The sequence below is a fragment of the Manacus vitellinus genome, unplaced genomic scaffold (assembly GCF_001715985.3).
Source record: "Manacus vitellinus isolate BGI_N305 unplaced genomic scaffold, ASM171598v3 scaffold_114_pilon, whole genome shotgun sequence".
Classification (NCBI taxonomy): domain Eukaryota; kingdom Metazoa; phylum Chordata; class Aves; order Passeriformes; family Pipridae; genus Manacus; species Manacus vitellinus.
Window position 1 is genome coordinate 569,535 of NW_021938861.1, and position 17,773 is coordinate 587,307.

General features: G+C 58.3%; 1 protein-coding gene across 1 annotated transcript in view; it reads left to right on the plus strand.

The window, feature by feature from the left end:
* Positions 1-3,062: 3,062 nt before the first annotated feature.
* ATP8B3 (ATPase phospholipid transporting 8B3) overlaps positions 3,063-17,773 on the plus strand; it is a 27,935-nt gene continuing 13,224 nt past the window's right edge. The window contains exons 1-21 of the mRNA XM_029965661.1: positions 3,063-3,117; positions 3,844-3,935; positions 4,449-4,562; positions 5,491-5,589; positions 6,055-6,116; positions 6,669-6,741; positions 6,835-6,905; positions 8,012-8,094; positions 9,018-9,176; positions 9,605-9,693; positions 10,046-10,239; positions 10,910-11,118; positions 12,378-12,412; positions 12,709-12,856; positions 13,557-13,745; positions 14,381-14,493; positions 14,823-14,987; positions 15,418-15,529; positions 15,960-16,035; positions 16,453-16,594; positions 16,987-17,292. Of these exons, the coding sequence (XP_029821521.1) occupies positions 3,063-3,117; positions 3,844-3,935; positions 4,449-4,562; positions 5,491-5,589; positions 6,055-6,116; positions 6,669-6,741; positions 6,835-6,905; positions 8,012-8,094; positions 9,018-9,176; positions 9,605-9,693; positions 10,046-10,239; positions 10,910-11,118; positions 12,378-12,412; positions 12,709-12,856; positions 13,557-13,745; positions 14,381-14,493; positions 14,823-14,987; positions 15,418-15,529; positions 15,960-16,035; positions 16,453-16,594; positions 16,987-17,292 (2,586 nt within the window). The remainder of the gene's footprint in view (positions 3,118-3,843; positions 3,936-4,448; positions 4,563-5,490; positions 5,590-6,054; positions 6,117-6,668; positions 6,742-6,834; positions 6,906-8,011; positions 8,095-9,017; positions 9,177-9,604; positions 9,694-10,045; positions 10,240-10,909; positions 11,119-12,377; positions 12,413-12,708; positions 12,857-13,556; positions 13,746-14,380; positions 14,494-14,822; positions 14,988-15,417; positions 15,530-15,959; positions 16,036-16,452; positions 16,595-16,986; positions 17,293-17,773) is intronic.

The window sequence follows — 17,773 nt, forward strand, 5'->3', positions numbered from 1 at the left end:
CAAACCCTCGTGGCTCAACGCCCAGCCCTGCTTAAACCTGATTTTTGTTCAGCCCTGCAAACCCCCAACAGCCCAGAACTGCACTGCTGGGGGGAGGAAGCCCTGCTTTGGGTCCTGTTAGCACCCAGCAGCTCCGTGGGGCTGTTTTGCAGCTGGAAACCTCAGAGATTGGCAGGATGGGACATTCCCTGCCGGGCTGGATGGACCAGCTGGATCATCCTGGTGTTGGGTTGGTGGAACAGCCCATGGGTTAGGAAATCACTGCTGGGCTCTGAGCTGTGGGGCAGTGCTCAGAGGGTGTCCTGGGAAGCCCCAGTGCAGGGTCTGGCCGTGGGCCCGCAGGGCTGGGGCTGGCAGGGGGCCCTGGCACCCACTCCCAGGCTGTTCCCGCCTCCCCAGAGTGCAGGTTTTATTTCTAATTACTGAGGCGATGAGTGAGGTTTGTCGAGAGCCTTCTTGGAACTGAGGTTTCTTGGATACCTCTGTGAAATTATTTTTCAAGTGCTTTAGATCACCCTTTTCCCCTCCCTTCCCCCCTGCTCCGGGCCCCACAAGAGGCATTTTTTTCCTGGCTGCCTTTGCACAGCTCAGCCCCTGGAGTGTCCCACATCTGCCAAGTGCAGGTGCTTAATAAGCCACACTTTTGTTTGGCACTGTTTGGGAACAGGGACACTTTGGAGCCTTGCTGGGTACAATGGGGCTCAGAGATGCCAGGCACAGTGGGGATGTGATGGATCACCAGCTCCAGGCCAGATCCTGAGCACAGGGGGCACTGGGACAACCACAGGCAAACCCAGGTCTCCGGGTGTGTCTCTGAGAAGCAGGGCAGGGCCCCACCCTTTGACCACCATTGCTGGTCTGGAAGGAAAGAGCCCAGGAAAACACCTTGGCACTGATCACTGCCAGCCTCACCTCCAGGGCTGGTGTCCTGGAGAAGGGGGCGAGGTCAGGAGATGCTCTGAGCCCAGGGCCAGGACCCCCAGGGCATGAACAGGAGTCAATGGCCCTGAGCAGCCTCACTGGGACCCCTCACCCATCACTGTGGGCTTGGGAAGCTCAGCCCAGGGTCAGTTCTAGACCAAGCCCCCAGGTAGGTGGGTCTGTTCCAGCTTGGCCACACACCCCTGCCTGGCCATGGGTCCAGCCCTGTCCCTGCCCCTTGGGGCTGTCCTGTCCCAAAGGATGGGCTCTGTCTCACCCTCTCACCCTGCCCTTTGTCTCCTTTGTCATCCTGACTGTGGACTTCCAAGCTTGAATCTGGACCTGCCTCATCATCACAAGCTTGCCCAGAGGTCCAGGCTCAGGGCTGACCCCAACTGCCCCCCCTGGCTCTGTCCTGAGTGCTGCAGCTTAGAACCTTGGAATGGTTTGGGTTGGGAGGGAGCTCAGCTGGTTCCAACCCCCTTCCACCAGTCCAGGGTGCTCCAAGCTCCATCCAACCTGGCCTTGGACACTCCCAGGGCTGGGGTCAGGGCAGGGATTGTCACCTCCACCAGGACAAACCACGGGCACTGGCTGGCTGGGAGGGCTGGGAGCAAGTGACTGGACACCCTGAGGTTCCTCTGGTCTCCTGTTGGATGCTCTCCATGGAGCAGGTGTCTCCCCTGAGCCTGGATCCCATTTATGGCCCCTGAGGAGGAGGCTCCTGCTGTGGCCAGGGGAGCCCATCCCTCTGTCAGGAGGAGGCAGGGAAATGTGCCTGCCAGGAGCTGGGGAGGGAGGGATTTGTTGTGCCCCCTCTGGCCCTTTCCAACCAGACCCAGCCCAGGACAGTCTGTCTGCAGGGAAAGGTGTCCCCAGCTGACAGTGCCCCTGGGACAAGGGCACCAGTGGGGTCACAGCAGGGAGGAAGATGTGGAGATTTGCACCTGACCCTGGGCCAAATCCTATTTTGCCTCAGCAAAGCAAAGGGGAAGGGCCAATCAGGGCACTGAGGGGCTTCTGTGGGTTTTCCTCCTGGGAGAAATCTCATCCCTCCAGGCACCCCTGTGCTTCCCACTCCCTCCTATCTGTGGGACAAATGGTAGTGGGAGCTGTGAGACGTAGCAGGAGTGTCCCACCACACACAGCAGCTCCTTCCTCCTCAGCTGTGCTGCCAAAACAAGGATGGGCCCCAAATATTGGGGGTCAAACTTGCCCAGGGAAGTTGTGATGCCCCATCCCTGGGAGTGTCCAAGGCCAGGTTGGACGGGGCTTGGAGCAACCTGGGCTAGTGGGAGGTGTCCCTGCCCATGGCAGGGGGTGGCACTGGGTGGGCTTTAAGGTCCCTCCCAACCCAACCCAAGCCTGGGTGTCATTTGGGATCCAGGGACGGTGGCACACGAGTCCTTGGTGGTAAGGAAGGATGATGTCGTGGATCCAAGGTTTTTCTGGGCTGCAGGGGCAGAGGTGCTGCCCAGGTTGGAGCTCAGGGTCTCTTGGAGCTGGGATGGGAGCCAGGATGAGGTGACCTGGGATGAGGATGGGTGTCCAGCTGGTGGCACCTGTGAGTGTGTTGGGGCAAACCAACATCCACGAGGAGCGAGAGGGAAGGAGATACTTCAGTAAAAGAACGGGGAATAAAGTGGTGATCAAAGGAGTGGGATAAGCAATAATGGCAGGGACAGACTTCTGGTGGGATTATTTAATAATAAGGTAATTAATGCTTTATCCCTCACTGGCTCCTTTCATGTAAGGATCACAAAGCTCTTCACAAGCATTAATTAATCTTCCCCACCATCCCTGCAGGAAGGTCACTGAGCTCAGGGGAACGTTGGCATTGATGGAGGTGGCTGCTCCCTCAGCCTGACGGGTGCTGGACTGTGAGGGCAGGACAGGGAGGGCTCCAGTTCCTCACCCACAGCTTCCAGTGATTCCCCAGAACTCCCTCAGAGGGGAAAAATGTCTTTGAGCTGTCCCAGGGGCTGGGTAAAGGCTGCTGGGAATGGTGTCCTCTCTGCCTGGTGTCCTGCCCTGGAGGGGCCCAGCTTTGGGAGGGATCCTGGTGGGATCCTGCTGTCCCTGCTCAGCATTTCACACCTCTGGGGTTGTCCTTGTTCCCAGCTCCTGGCACTGGGGCCACCATGGCTGAGCAGGACCCAGGCACGGGCTGCCCACGGGGGAAGAAGGAGCTGCCAGGTCAGTGTGCAACCAGGGGGGGTTGGGGATCTTATCTTGGGTTTTTTTAGATGGTTTGTGAGAAATCTGAGCGTGGGACAGGGCTGTGAGGTGGGCAAGAGGCAGATCTGAGGTGAGGATGGAATGTCCAGCTGTGGGGAAGGCACTGGGAACACGGCTGGGAATGTCCCCTGCTTGGCAGGGTCTGTGAAATACTGGGATGGTAAAATTTGGGACAGCAAAACATTGGGATGGCAAAGATGAAATCAGGAGAGGAACCAGCAGGACTTCAGAACAGACTGTGCTTGGGGGGACTCATCCTGCAGTCCCTGACAAACCAAACCCTGAGCCCAAAGGGTGAGCCTGAGGCTCGAGAGGGGGTGTTTGCAAGTGGTCCTGCACCTCTGGAAACTTCTGCCCTCCTGTCCTGGCCCTGTCCTGGCCCTGTCCCCCACCCCTGTCCCAGCTGTGCCTCCAGCAGCACCCCTCAAACTGGAATTCCCACCCCACCAGTGGGTCACCACGAGCCCAGTGGGACCATTGCTGGTCCTGGTGCCCTCTGGGAGGAGCTGGGGGTGTCCTGGCTCTGGTGGGAGTTGGGGGTGTCCTGGCTCTGGGGGGGTGTCCTGGCTCTGGTGGGAGTGGAGGGTCTGGTTCTGGTGGGAGCTGGGGGTGTCCTGGCTCTGGTGGGAGCTGGGGGGTGTCCTGGCTGTGGTGGGAGCTGGGGGTGTCCTCTTGCTTTCCCAGCCTTCACGTGGCAGGTGAGGGCCAACGACCGACGGTACCACGCACAGTCCAAGAAGAAATTTGCCTTCTGCCTGAGCAGGAAGAAGTACAGGGTGAGCCAGCCCAGCCCAGCCTGGGCCGTTCCCTCACTCCTGAGCCTGTGGTGGGTGGGGGGGACGTGGCAGAGATGCTCCAGAGGGGTCTCCAGTGGGGTGGAGAGTCCCATCCATAGTCCTCAGTGAGGACCTGCTCCCTCCCTCTCAGGTGCCCCTAAAACTGTCAGACAAGGACCACAACTCCGTGAAGGAAACTTTTCAGTCTGATGGTCAAATAAAAAGATTTTTCAAAAAGTTTTAATTGAACAAAATCAGATTTTTTTTTTTATTTTAGCTAAATAATGGCCATCTGTTTGGGGTCAGTCAGCTGGGCTTTAGATGATCAAAAAGCAATTATTTTGTTTCAAATTTATGTGGCCCTTTGCTCTAATAAATCCCCCTTATTTTTTCCCCATGGCTTTGGTTATTTTTTAAGGCACCTCTTACCCCAGGAAAAGTCCCACAAACACCGGAATGTTTTGGGGATTCACAAAGCAGATCCTTGATTTGTGACCTGCCTTTCCCCTGCAGGGCAATGCCATCAAAACAGCCAAGTACAACCTGCTCACCTTCCTGCCCCTGAACCTCTACGAGCAGTTCCACAGGATGGCCAACGTCTACTTCGTCTTCGTCATCCTCCTGCAGGTGACAGGGACACCAGGGGGGTGTGGGGGAGGAGGGTTCTCTGGAGCTTAAAGGGGGGAACTCAGGTCTAAAAGCTCTCCAGGGATGTTGCTTTTCCCTGGTGTCCAGTGTCTTTCGTGAACTCTGAGGGGTTTAACCCGTGTTGTTTGGTTACTTTAAATTAAATTTTCCCAACGTCAGTGGGATGTGGAGCTGCTGGAGAGAGTCCAGAGGAGGCCCCAGAGATGCTCCAAGGGCTGGAGCCCCTCTGCTCTGGAGCCAGGCTGGGAGAGCTGGGGGGGTTCACCTGGAGAGAGAAGGCTCCAGGGAGAGCTGAGAGCCCCTTGCAGGGCCTAAAGGGGCTCCAGGAGAGCTGGAGAGGGACTGGGGACAAGGGAGGGACAGGGTAAGGGGAAGTGGATTCCCAGTGCCAGAGGGCAGGGTGAGATGGGATATTGGGCAGGAATTGTTGGCTGTGAGGATGGGGAGGCCCTGGCACAGGTTTCCCAGAGCAGCTGTGGCTGCCCCTGGATCCCTGGAAGTGTCCAAGGCCAGGTTGGAGGGTGCTTGGAGCCACCTGGGCTGGTGGGAGGTGTCCCTGCCCATGGCAGGGGGTGGCACTGGATGAGCTTTGAGGTCCCTTCCAACCCAAACCATTCTGGGATTCAGTGACATTCACTGGGCTTGGATGTAGCCAGAGCTCACACAGACCAAAACAGAAATCCAACCCTCCAGAGACCCATGACACATTCCACACATTTCCCTTCAAAAAGGGGTGGGAATGCAGCCATCCAGGTCTCTGCAGGCAGAGCTGCTGATCCGATGGTTCCCAGGCAGGTCCCTGCCACCCTCAGGCCCCGGCTGGGGAGTGAGGGGGTTACTCAGCCACCACAGGAGTCCCAAGGTGGGGTGAAAGTCGTGTCAGTGGTGTAACATTCTCCTCCTCTAGACCTTCCCCGAGATCTCCACGGTGCCCTGGTACACTCTGCTGCTCCCCCTGAGCTGCCTCCTCGTCATCCGGGGCCTGCGGGACCTGATCGATGACATCGTGAGTGGGGGTGGGATTGGGGTGGGATGTGGGATGTGGGGCCTGGGGGACAGGAGCAGAGAGGGGCCCCTTGCTGTGAGGTGAGCTGAGAAGCTCAGGAGCTGCTGTTGTCCATAGTTCTTGTGGTATCAACAACTGCACCACATCCACAGTGCTTTGATCCTCCCTTGGGAAGGATGTGACCAGCTGGGTGCTTTTTCGGGGGTCTAGACCCCCATTTCTGTCATCTTCAACACCTTAACCACTGGCTGTATTGCCAGGCTGGTCCTCTGAAGCACCTGGGGGGGGGGGGAATTCAACCCTTTTTTTAATCAGAACACAACTCCTGACAGCTCAGAAGGCAGGTCCTGCCCTGGGGCTGAGGAGGCAGGTGGTGGCATTGAGGGGGTTGTTTTTTGGGACAGGGCAGCCTGGCATGGCCCATCCCTTTGCTTTGGCCTCCCTCTCTCTCTCCCCTCTGTGCAGGGCCGTCACCAAAGCGACAGGAGCATCAACAGCAGGCCCTGTGAAATCCTCTGTGGGAAGAGGTGAGGGGCTCTGGGGAGCTGTGCCCGTGTTTTCCACACTGTGGATCATCTGAAGGGCTGAGAATCCTTGAGCAGCTGGGAAGGGTTTTGCTGGGACTGTCCCTGGCTCTGCACACTCCCATTGGCTCCCAAATCTGCTGCAGGTCCAACTGTTCCCCCGTAGGGACGATCCCATTCCGGTCATGGACAGCAGGTCTAGGAGAGCCCCCCTGGGCTGTGCTGGCAGTGGGGTTCCCTTGGCCACAGAACCCCTCCAGGTCACCAGATCTAACCCACAGAGTCGTGTCCCTGCTCAGCACCGCTCCAGGGAAGGACGAACTTCTCCCCCCTGTGCCCAGGGGGCTGAAAGTCCCTGTCACCTGTGGGTAGAGGGATGTGACAGGTGGCTCCTGTGCCACCCTCAGTGCTCAGCCAACCCTCACTCCTGCAGCACAGGAACCCAGAGACCCCATTCCCACAGGAATCTGGGGCAGGCATGGGCAGAAACACCCAGGGCCTCCAACCCCTGCTCTGCAGGGACAAACATTTCCCCCCTCCCCAAATCCCCCGCAGGTTCCAGCGGCAGAAGTGGTGCCACATCCGCGTCGGGGACATCGTCCGGCTGCGCAAGGACAGCGTGGTCCCGGTGAGCCCGGGGCTGGCTGGGCACGGGGTGGGGGGTTGGTGGTGAGCAGGGAGGGCTCACCTGGCTCCTCTCTCCTCCTTTGGGCTCCTCAAGGCTGACGTGCTCCTGCTGTGCAGCTCCGAGCCCAGCAGCCTGTGCTACGTGGAGACGGCGGACATCGACGGGTGAGGAGGGGACACCAAAAACATGGAGTGAGAGGGGACAGGGGACACCCTAAACATGGAGTGAGAGGGGACAGGGGACACCAAAAACATGGAGTGAGAGGGGACAGGGGACACCAAAATCTTGGAGTGAGAGGGGACAGGGGACACCATAAACATGGAGTGAGAGGGGACAGGGGACACCCTAAACATGGAGTGAGAGGGGACAGGGGACACCATAAACATGGAGTGAGAGGGGACAGGGGACACCATAAACATGGAGTGAGAGGGGACAGGGGACACCCTAAACATGGAGTGAGAGGGGACAGGGGACACCATAAACATGGAGTGAAAGGGGAGAGGGGACATCGTGGTCATGGAGTGAGGAGGGGACAGGGGACACCATAAACATGGAGTGAGGAGGGGACATTGTGGTCATGGAGTGAGAGGGGACAGGGGACACCCTAAACATGGAGTGAGAGGGGACAGGGGACACCATAAACATGGAGTGAGGAGGGGACAGGGCACCCTGTGGCCATGGGGGAGGAGGGGACAGGGGACACCATGGCCATGGAGTGAGGAGTGGACAGGGGACATGGTGGCCATGCAGTGAGGAGCAGACAGGGCACTCCGTGGCCATGGGGGGAGAGGGGCAGAGGCTGAAGTCCCTGGTCTTGGGGACCCCCCAGCGATGGACACCCTGTGAGGGCTCAGCAGAAACCAAAGCATGTGGGGGATCCTCCAAAACCCCAAACCCACAGGCACCCTAGAAATGGAATTTGAGCCCCAAATTTTGAAAATGGGAGTCTGAAACCTCCCGTGAGGTTTCCACAGAGTGGCTTGTGGCCGTGTCTCCATGTCTCAGTCCCTCCCAGCTGCAGGAGCACAGTGGCTCCCTGTCCCTCCATCTGCAGGATGATTTAAAGGCAGGGACCCCAGGCCAGGGCTCTTCCTGCACAGGTGCCCCAAGTCTGGCACAATAAGTCCCCATCTGGCATTTCATTGCCATCACTCCTGTAATTACCTGGTAATTAATGGCCACCTCTGTCCCACGGCTCTCACAGCAGGATTAATGGCTCTGTCACCCCACAGGGTTGTTTTATTTTCCCTTCCCTGGCTCTCGTTCACAGGGAAACAAACCTGAAGTTCAGGCAAGCCCTTCTGGTCACCCACCAGGAGCTGGGCAGCGAGGAGAGCATGGCTGCCTTCGATGGTGAGTGTCCAGGACCATCCCAGTGGGATGGGATGGGTTCAGCCTTGGGAAGTGATCCCCGATCCCTTGTCCCCGTCAGTCCATGCATCAGTTCCTCCTGCCTGCCAGGACACAAAGACTTTGGGTGGAGGTGCTTCCCCAGCTGAGTGGCTCTGTGATGGGCCCATCAGGGTTGTGCACCTTTCCCCCTGCCCTGGATCTTGGTTTTCCCACTTGGAATCAATATATTGGTTCCCAAACCTGAGCTCAGACCCCGGGCTTTTTTTCCTCTGCTCCTCCCCAGGATTCAGTCTCCCCTCTCAGAGGCTCTGGGGGTGTTGTGTTGGTCCCTCCTCTAGTTCCTATCCCGGTGCAGATCCTGCACTGAGTGACCTCCCAGCACTTCCAGCCTCACCCGAATTTGAGCCTCCAAATCAGCTCCACTTGGCTGCTTCAACTGGGCTGTGAAGGCACCAGAAGGAGAGAGAAATGTGCCCTTAGTCACTGACCTAATTCAGACAAGCCAGTACAGGTTCACTGTTTCTGATGTGAGGAGGATGGAGAAAATTACACTGGAGAAGCTGTGTTGGGAAGTCAAAGCTACAGCAGCCTTCCAATTCCTGCAGCTGTATCCCGCACTCATTCCCGGGAATTTAAGCTGGGAAAGGAGAAAGTGCCTTAATTTTGAGAGCCTTGAGACTCAGCTTAAGGCCTGCCAGTGCAGCATCATGTTTTCTAAAGCCAAGCCCTCTGCCTTGGCACTGTCTGTTATGGCACTAGAGACAGGAGAATAAAAGCTGCTGGAGTTGGCAGAGGCATTATTGGCATTCCTGGGGCTGCATCCCAAGAGATGCCCTGGCAAAGCCTGAATCTCCCCGAGAGGCCCCCAGACCCCTCTTTGGAAGGTCCTTTTGCTTGCCCCTGAGCTGTGCCCTCTCCTGCAGGGAGGGTGACCTGTGAGGAGCCCAACAGCCGCATGCACAGCTTCACGGGCACCCTGGAGTGGAGGGGACAGACCCACTCCCTGGACAGCGAGAGGATCCTGCTGAGGGGCTGCAGGATCCGCAACACCGACGTCTGCTACGGGCTGGTGATCTACGCTGGTGAGAGCACCCCCGGGCACAGGGGCACAAAACAAGAGCTGCCCAAGCACTTCTGGCACCAGCAGGTCCCGTTCCCAGCAGAGACAAGGTGGAGGAGCTGCTGCCTCAGCCAAGCCCCAGATGTTTGTCCCGAGCCTCGCTGGTATCGGGCTCGCTGGCAGGGACACGGTGTGGTGGCATCAAACCTCTGCCAGGTGATATCTCACCTGCACCACGCCCTGGGTCCTCTGCACGTCGTAGGTCAAGGCACTGAGGGTTTGGCTGTGGGGGAGATGTGGTGTCAGCAGCACTGCTCGGAGAATGGTCCTCCAAAGCCTCCAGAGGAGGGGAGATGTTGCTGTGGAGGAAACCCCCGTCACCCAGCTGCAAGCCAACCTTCTGGGGGGCTGTGGACTCACTTTTTTACTTCTAAAACATTCCCTGTCCAGGATTTGATTCCAAAATCATGAGGAACTGCGGGAAGATCAAGCGGAAGAAAACCAAACTGGACCGCATGATGGACCGGCTGGTGGTGGTGGTGAGTGTGGTGCCAACACCTCTGCCCTGCTCCACCAGCCTCCTGGGGCTGCTCACCAGCCTCCTCATGAGAGGCCGCTTGCTTGGGTGATGCTGATTTTCTTCAGCTTGCAATATTTTGCCCGAAATACCTTAAGTCTGACACATTCACAGAATCAGAGAACGGTTCGGGTTGGAAGGGACCTTAAAGCCCATCTCATTCCAACCCCCTGCCATGGGCAGGGACACCTTCCACTGGACCAGGGTGCTCAAAGCAACGTTGGTCCTAGAAAAGCGGTGGCCTCTGTGGTGGGATGTTCTCATCCCGGGACATTCCCATCCTGGGACGTTCCCATCCCGTTTTCCCTCCCCAGATCTTCCTGCTGCTGTTGGTCACATCCCTCGGCCTCGCCGTTGCCTCTGGGTTCTGGGCCCGGACGTTCCAGGAGAAGCACAGCTACCTGGCTGCTGTCTACAGGAACACCAGCCCTGCCCAGCAGGCCTTCCTCACCTTCTGGGGCTTCACCATCCTCCTGAGCGTCATCATTCCCATGTCCATGTACATCACGTAAGGATCACGGAGCTGGGAGGTGACCAGGGCTCGGGACCCCACCCCCTGCCCTCGCCCACCACGTGCCACTGGGGCCACAGCCCCAAACTGGGGTCACAGCCCCAAACTGGGGCTGCACTCAAGGTCAGCGTGTGGCCTGGGGCACCTCATTCCCACGTGTTCCCCTATCCAGGAGAGGGGGAGGGTGGGTGGGGTGTGTACCCTACAAACATTGAGGATGTGCTTTGAGGTATTCCCCGAGGAAAACCAGGATAGGGATCTGCTCTGATGTTGGGAATCACTGGCAGGCCGAGGGGGAGGCTGGTGAAGGTGCTGCTTCCCAGGGTGGGGGAGAGAAGGGCACAGTCGCCGTGAGCAGGCAACGATCACAGTTTGTGCTGGGAAAAAAAAGCATTTTCCAAACTTTCTGGCCCTTCACTGAATCTCCAGATCTGTGAATTCTGTCATCAAGGGCCAGAATTCCAGAGGGGAGCCCAGCTGCCTGGGTGGGTGATGAACCTTCTGGAAACCTGGCCCTGAGCTTCAGAAACCCTCTTGTCTCCCCCAGCCCAGAGCAGCCAGACCCAGGTGGGGAGTTCCCCCCTGCCCTTCCTTCCCGGGTCAGGTCCCCAGGTGCCCCTGGGATGTGAGGAACACAGTCTCCTTCTCCCTGTTTTCTTCTCCCCAGGCTGGAATTCATCTACCTGGTGAACAGCTTCTTTATCAACTGGGACCTGGAGATGTATTATGCTGTGAAGGACATCCCAGCCAAGGCCAGGAGCACCAGCCTCAACGACCAGCTGGGCCAGATCGAGTACATCTTCTCAGACAAGACCGGCACCCTGACACAGAACATCATGACCTTCAAGAAGTGCTGTGTCAACGGCACCATCTACGGTAACCTCGGCTGGGAGCGAGTCTGGAGGGGTCCTGTGGGCCTGGAACTGGTTCTTTCCCACTCCTCCTGCCTGGCCAGGGAGCTCAGGGCACGTGGAGTGACCGTGGTGGTCCAGCACGGAGACAGGTGATGCTGCAGGGATTCAGCTCGTTCTGATGTCCCACGTCACCGGTGCCACCACGGCCCAGGTCCCACTGGCCTGGTGTTCCCAGCACATGGAATCAGGGCACAGCTCTGCCCTCTGGCAGTGGAGAGGCTTCATGGCCCAAACTCAGCTGAGATCAGTGAGGTTTCCCCTGACAAAAAAAAGGAGCCTGGGGTAGGAGCCCAACCCAGCTGCAAACACAGAGCCTGGGTGAGGGGGATCCCACCTGGAATCATCAGCTCCAGGCAGATGAGTAGCAGGAGAAGGGCCAGAGAAGCCCACGGATTTTTATTTTCTGTTAAGGTCTCATGGAGAAAAGATGTTGCTTTTCTTCTTTGCATCATTTTCCAGTGAATCTCCAGCTTGGCTTCCAAATCTGGGCACCTGGAGGCTTTCAGGTGACCTATGGAGGAGGCAAAGAAATTATCATTCCATTTAAGTTGTTTAATTAGAGTGAATGTGTGAAATTGCCCTTCATTTTTCTTTTTATTTTAATTTTTTTAATTGATATTTTTAATGACTCTGCCTGGTTTTCCCCTTAAAAACTTGAAAATTTCCAAGTCCCTTCTATTCTTGCCACACTTACTTGAGCTCTTGGCTCATTTTTGGGAGCTGTCTTGGTGCTTAACGAGTGAAATTTAGTGGTGGAGTGAGCCAGAGCTTTAGCACAGAGCTCTTTTTCCTGAGATAAGGGAAAGTTTGTCTCAGGTGCTTGAGACAAATGGACAGTGATAAAAGCAAAAAGAAAGGAGGGGAAAAAAAATCTAGCAAAGTTTTAAAGCAGGAATAACCCCAATTTTGCCCTCTCTGATGTGTCAGGGTGCACCACTTGGAGCAGCACCTCCCTGAGATCCCGGCAGCCTCTGGCCAATCTCCCAGGAAATGCAGGGGAAAGTAGAGCTGAATTTTTAACATTAAAACCATGTCAAAAGTCTGAACAGCCCAAAAGCCAGAAAGATCAGGCCTGGATATCCCGGTGGAGCCTGACCCCGATCCCAAAGCTCTGCCCTTCGGCCGTTTGTTGGCCCCCAGGAGCAGGAACCCCTCTGGAGAAGCTGCTCCAAGCCCCGCTGGTGACACTCCCGATTAACTGAAGTGTTTTTATTTTGGCAGGTCCAGGCACAGGCCATGAGAACAAACAGCCACCAGTGAGTAACTCCCCCTGCCCCAGAACACCAAGTGTCACCCCAGCCCTGTGTGTCCCAGGCTCTGAGAGTGGGCTGTGCTCCCTCAGGCTGGAGCAGGCAATGATCCCTGCCCATCCTCAGCTGCCAGGGAAGGACAGGGAAAGGGGGGTTGGAAAATAACACAGTTCTCATGTTTTGGTTTTTCATTCTCAACCCGGTCACACTCTGGGTGTGGGCAGTGCAGGGCTGGCTCTGGGCCAGCTCAGCCTCGCTGTGTCACATCCCCTGGGCCCCATCTCCACCTGTGCCTCCCGCAGGGGTCGGGGTCGGCCTGGGACCACCACGGGGAGCAGAAGGTGGACGTGATGCTGTTGGAAGCCGCCCAGAGGGACAGTGACCCCGTGCTGAGGGAGTTCCTGAGGCTGCTGGCCCTGTGCCACACGGTCATGGTGGAGGAGAGGGGCGGTGGGTTGACGTGCTCGGAGTGGGGCCGAGCTGCCCCTCGGGGCACCGAGGCTGGGGTGGCTCTTTGCAGAGCCCAGCAGAGCTCAGCTGTGGGGAGCAGGGGGGTGAGAGCCTGGGGGTGGCTCGTGCCACTGTCCCTTTGTCATGGACATGTGCCTTTGGATGGGTTCTAAAGCTCACCAGGGGGAAGAGAAGCACAGGGGGACAATCCGTCCCTGTCTGGACATTTGTCCTGTCTGGGGCAAAGAGTGGAGGAGATCATGGAATCCCAGACTGGTTTGGGTTGGAAGGGACATTAAAGCCCATCCAGTGCTACCCCCTGCCATGGGCAGGGACACCTTCCACTAGCCCAGGTTGCTCCAAGCCCTGTCCAACCTGGGCCTTGGACACTTCCAGGGATGTGGGGCAGCCACAGCTGCTCTGGGCAACCTGTGCCAGGGCCTCCCCACCCTCACAGCCAGCAATTGCTTCCCAATATCCCACCTAACCCTGCCCTCTGGCACTGGGAAGCCATTCCCTGTGTCCTGTCCCTCCAGGCCCTTGTCCAAAGTCCTTCTCCAGAAGAGACAAGTAGGATTGAGTTTCCCTGGCCTGTTATCTTGGACTTTGGGATTTCCCCCACTCATGTTGGTGCTGGACAAGAAGCCCAGGCATTGTCTGCCCGGGAGTCTCCATGTCCAGCCTTCCCTCCTCTCTGCAGGCCAGCTGGTTTACCAGGCAGCCTCCCCGGATGAGGAAGCCCTGGTGTTGGCAGCCAGGAGCTTGGGGTATGTGTTTCTGGCCCGAACACAGGACACCATCACCATCAGTGAGCTGGGGAGGACGAGGACCTACCAAGTGCTGGCCATGCTGGACTTCAACAGCGACCGCAAGAGGATGTCTGTCCTGGGTGAGGGGGCTGGAGGGACTCAGGGAGCCCCTGTGGGGACATGGAGGGTCCCTTCCATCCTCAGCCCTGCAAGGGATGGCACTGGGATGGATGTGACTGAGCACTGGGGTGACTGAGCATTGGAAGGGGCTGCCCAGGGAGGGGGTGGAGGCACCGTCCCTGGAGGTGTGTAAGGACAGACTGGATGTGGCATCACTGCCATGGTCTGGGTGGCACAGTGGTGTTGGGTCACTGGTCAGACTCGATGATCTCAGGGGTCTTTTCCAACCAAAATGATTCTGTGATTCTGTGACCCAAACTGGCACTGGGGCTCCTGAGGGTCACCCTGGTCACCCCTGAGGTTCTGCTCACCAGATACCTCGGTGAAGGCATCTGAGAAGGGTTTGACCAGCCAAGACAAAACAAGTAAATCCAGGGCCCAGAGGAGGTGTGTGAGGAACTGACAGTCCCTGAGGCCTGATCCTGCCTCGTGGCAATGAAGGCCCCGGGAAATTCCCGTGCTTCCCGTGGAAAAACACCAGCGAGCCCTGCGGTGCCTTCTGGGGGACGACAGGGCTCAGCGGGGCCCTTGTTCAGGGGTGGTGGGTGGGAGCTGCCTCTGAGGGGGCCTAAGCTGTGCTTCCCCCCCCTCCCAGTGCGAGACCCCCAGGGCAGCATCCGGCTCTACACCAAGGGAGCCGACACCGTCGTCCTGGAGCGGCTGCGGAGACGGGGCCGCAGCGAGGCCTTCACCGAGAGGGCCCTGGATGTGAGTCCCCCCCAGCACTGCTCTCCCTCCTGCTGCCTTTGGGCTGGGTGTCCCAGAGTGTCCCGAGCTGCTCTTTCTCCCTCTGGCTTCAGGATTTTGGTACTTTCTTCCCTCTGCTCTGGGAGCCTCACCTGCTTTGGGACAGGGGGTAAGAGGGCATCAAACCCACCTCTGGTGTTCTGCACGGACCAGCTGCACTGCAGGGATGCTCGTGGGGGTGCTTTAGGATGGGGGAGGGAGTCAGAGCCCAGAGGGAGACCCTCAGGTCCTGGACTGTCCCTGGCTCTACCCATGGTTACCATGGGAGTCCTGATGTCTCCTCCCTGCAGCTCTTTGCAGAGGAGACCCTGAGGACACTGTGCCTGGCCAGCAAGGAGGTGAGCGAGGCCGAGTACCAGGAGTGGGGCAGGAGGCACCACGAGGCCGCTGTGCTGCTGCAGGGCCGTGCCCAGGAGCTGGACAGGCTGTACGAGGAGATGGAGCAGAACCTGCAGGTGGGAAGAGGACACGGGCTGGGAGGACCCGTCTGCAGCGGCCCCAGAGGGCAGGAGTGTGGGGTTCAGCTCTCTGGGATGAGGGCGTGAAGTGTCCAGCCCAACACCCACCCCCTGGGTGGGAGGACAGGTGGAGTTCCCCCCAGGTGTGACTCTGTGCCCATAGACACTGGGGTAGGTACCTGTCAGGTCATGTCCACCCACAGCAAGGGCTGCTGGTTGGATCCAGGGGTAATTCCCAGCTCCTTCTCTTGCCCTGCCCCAAGCCATGACACCCATTCACCCTCCTTCATCCAGGGGTAATTCCCAGCTCCATATCTTGCCCTGCCCTAAGCCATGACACCCATTCACTCTCCTTCATCCAGGGGTAATTCCCAGCTCCATGTCTTGCCCTGCCTGGTGCCATGATACCCCTTCTCCCTCCTTCCAGCTGCTCGGGGCCACGGCCATCGAGGACAAGCTGCAGGATGGAGTCCCTGAGACCATCCAGCTGCTGAAACTGGGCAACATCAAAGTGTGGGTGCTGACAGGAGACAAACGAGGTCAGTGAAGGCAGCCACAGACTCCACAAACAAATTTCAGCTCCTCCCCTCCCCAGGACTGTCCCTGGAGGTGTTTAAGGACAGGCTGGATGTGGCATCAGGGCCACGAGCAAGTAGACAATGAGGTGTTGGGTCAGAGGTTGGACTCGATGATCTCAGAGGTCTTTTCCAACCCAGTTGGTTCTGTGACCAGAGAGGAGAAGGGACCCTGGGAGTGGGAAGGAACTGGGTTCTGCTGCTCCCTTCATACAGCAGCAGAGTCCCACTGGGATCAGGTCTCCCACAGACCAGGTTGCCCATGGAAAACTGAGGCAGGGGAAGCCCCCACTGGGATGGCTGGGGCTGGAGCAGAGCCCCCAGCAGGTGCTGGGCCCGAGGGCTGGGGGTGCCCTGGGGGGGGGAGCAGCACCACTGACCCCGTGTGCTGCAGAGACTGCCACGAACATCGGCTACGCCTGCAGACTGCTGACGGACGACACCGAGATCCTGGAGGAGAAGGAGATCAGGTGAGGAACTGTGACCTCCTGGTTCACTGTCCCTGCATGGGACACCTGAGGGCTCAGGAACCAGGGCAGGGGAGATGCTTCTGCTCCCCAGAGATGCTTCTGCTCCCCTGTCCCAGCCTGCGTGTCCACGGTCCCACCTGCCGAGGCTTTCCCAGGCCTCCCCCTGTCACAGCAGCTCCTCCTTGGCAGGCTTGGAGCAGGAAAGGTTCGAGCTTCTCTCCAGCCACAGGCAGAGAGGCTGATTTCTGATATCAGTGAGCCCCTGGGGCTCCCTCTCTGCCCCCCTGTTCCCACTGCTGGGTACCAGTCCCCTCTTCCTGGCTCTGAGATGCCAAAGACCTGCCGTGGGTCTCAGTTCAAGCCAGGCAGACTGCCTGGTGCCCTCAGCTCAGCTCCAACCACCCCTTCCTCACACAGTGAGATCCTCCAGGCTTACTGGGCGAGCAACAACAACCTCAGTGGCAGTGGGGAAGGCCCAGGCAGCAGCCCCCTGTCCCAGCAGTGCCCAGAGGCTTCGTGCCACAGGAGGAGAGCCATCATCATCAGCGGGGACTTCCTGGTAAGGTGGCACCTGGATGCTCCTCTCTGCTCCCTGGCTGTGCTGGCAGAGGGTTGTTTCTGCCCTGGGTGGCACCTGCAGGTGGAGGACATGATGTCCCTCCTGCCCAAGGGGTGGGAAAAGCCCATTTGGGGCTGGGGAATGAAGAGTGGAGAGGGGAACACCCGCCCAGCCAAGTCCTCTGGGATGGCACAGCCATGGGTGGCTCTTCTGGTCATACTGGGCCATACTGGTCCCGTGGTCACAGTGTCTGCTGTGTGGTAAGCTTGGAGAAAACCAGAGCCACTTTTTCTGTGGTATTTACAAGATGTAAGAGCATCCTGGAGGAGCTGGGGGCCCCCAGGCTCTGAAGGCTGGGGGTGAGGTCCCAGCCACGTGTGCTCTCCCCTAAGGACAAAATCCTGCACAAGGGAGAGGTGCTGAAGGAGAAGAAGGGGTGGCCATGGCGGTGGCTGCCCCGTGGCAGGACTGGGGGCTCCCAGGAGCAGGAGAGCCTGGTGGAGAAGGCCTTTGTGGACTTGGCCACCAGCTGCCAGGCAGTGATCTGCTGCAGGGTGACCCCCAAGCAGAAGGCCCTCATTGTTCAGCTGGTGAAGAAGCACAAGAAGGCCGTCACCCTGGCCATTGGGGACGGGGCCAACGACGTCAACATGATCAAAAGTGAGTGCATTTCCCCCCCACCAACTGCAGACATCGGGGTGGGGATCGGTAGGGAAATCCAGCCCTCAGCTCCCCAAAACCCTCCCAACGTGCATTTTGCCCTCTCAGCTGTGGATATCGGGGTGGGGATCAGCGTGGAAATCAAGCCCCCAGCTCCCCCAAAAACTTCCCATGTGCATTTCCCCCCCCTCAGCCGCGAATATCAGGGTTGGGATCAGCAGGGAAATCCAACCACCAGCTCCCCCAAAACCCTCCCCACGTGCATTTCCCCCCCACCAACTGCAGACATCGGGATGGGGATCAGCGGGGAAATCCAGCCCCCAGCTCCCCAATCCCCTCCCCACGAGCATTTCCCCCTCCCAGCTGCAGACACTGGGGTTGGGATCAGCAGGGAAATCCAGCCCCCAGCCCCCCAAAACCCTCCCCACGAGCATTTTGCCCTCTCAGCTGTGAATATCAGGGTGGGGATCAGCAGGGAAATCCAACCACCAGCGCCCCAAAACCCTGGCAGACATCGGG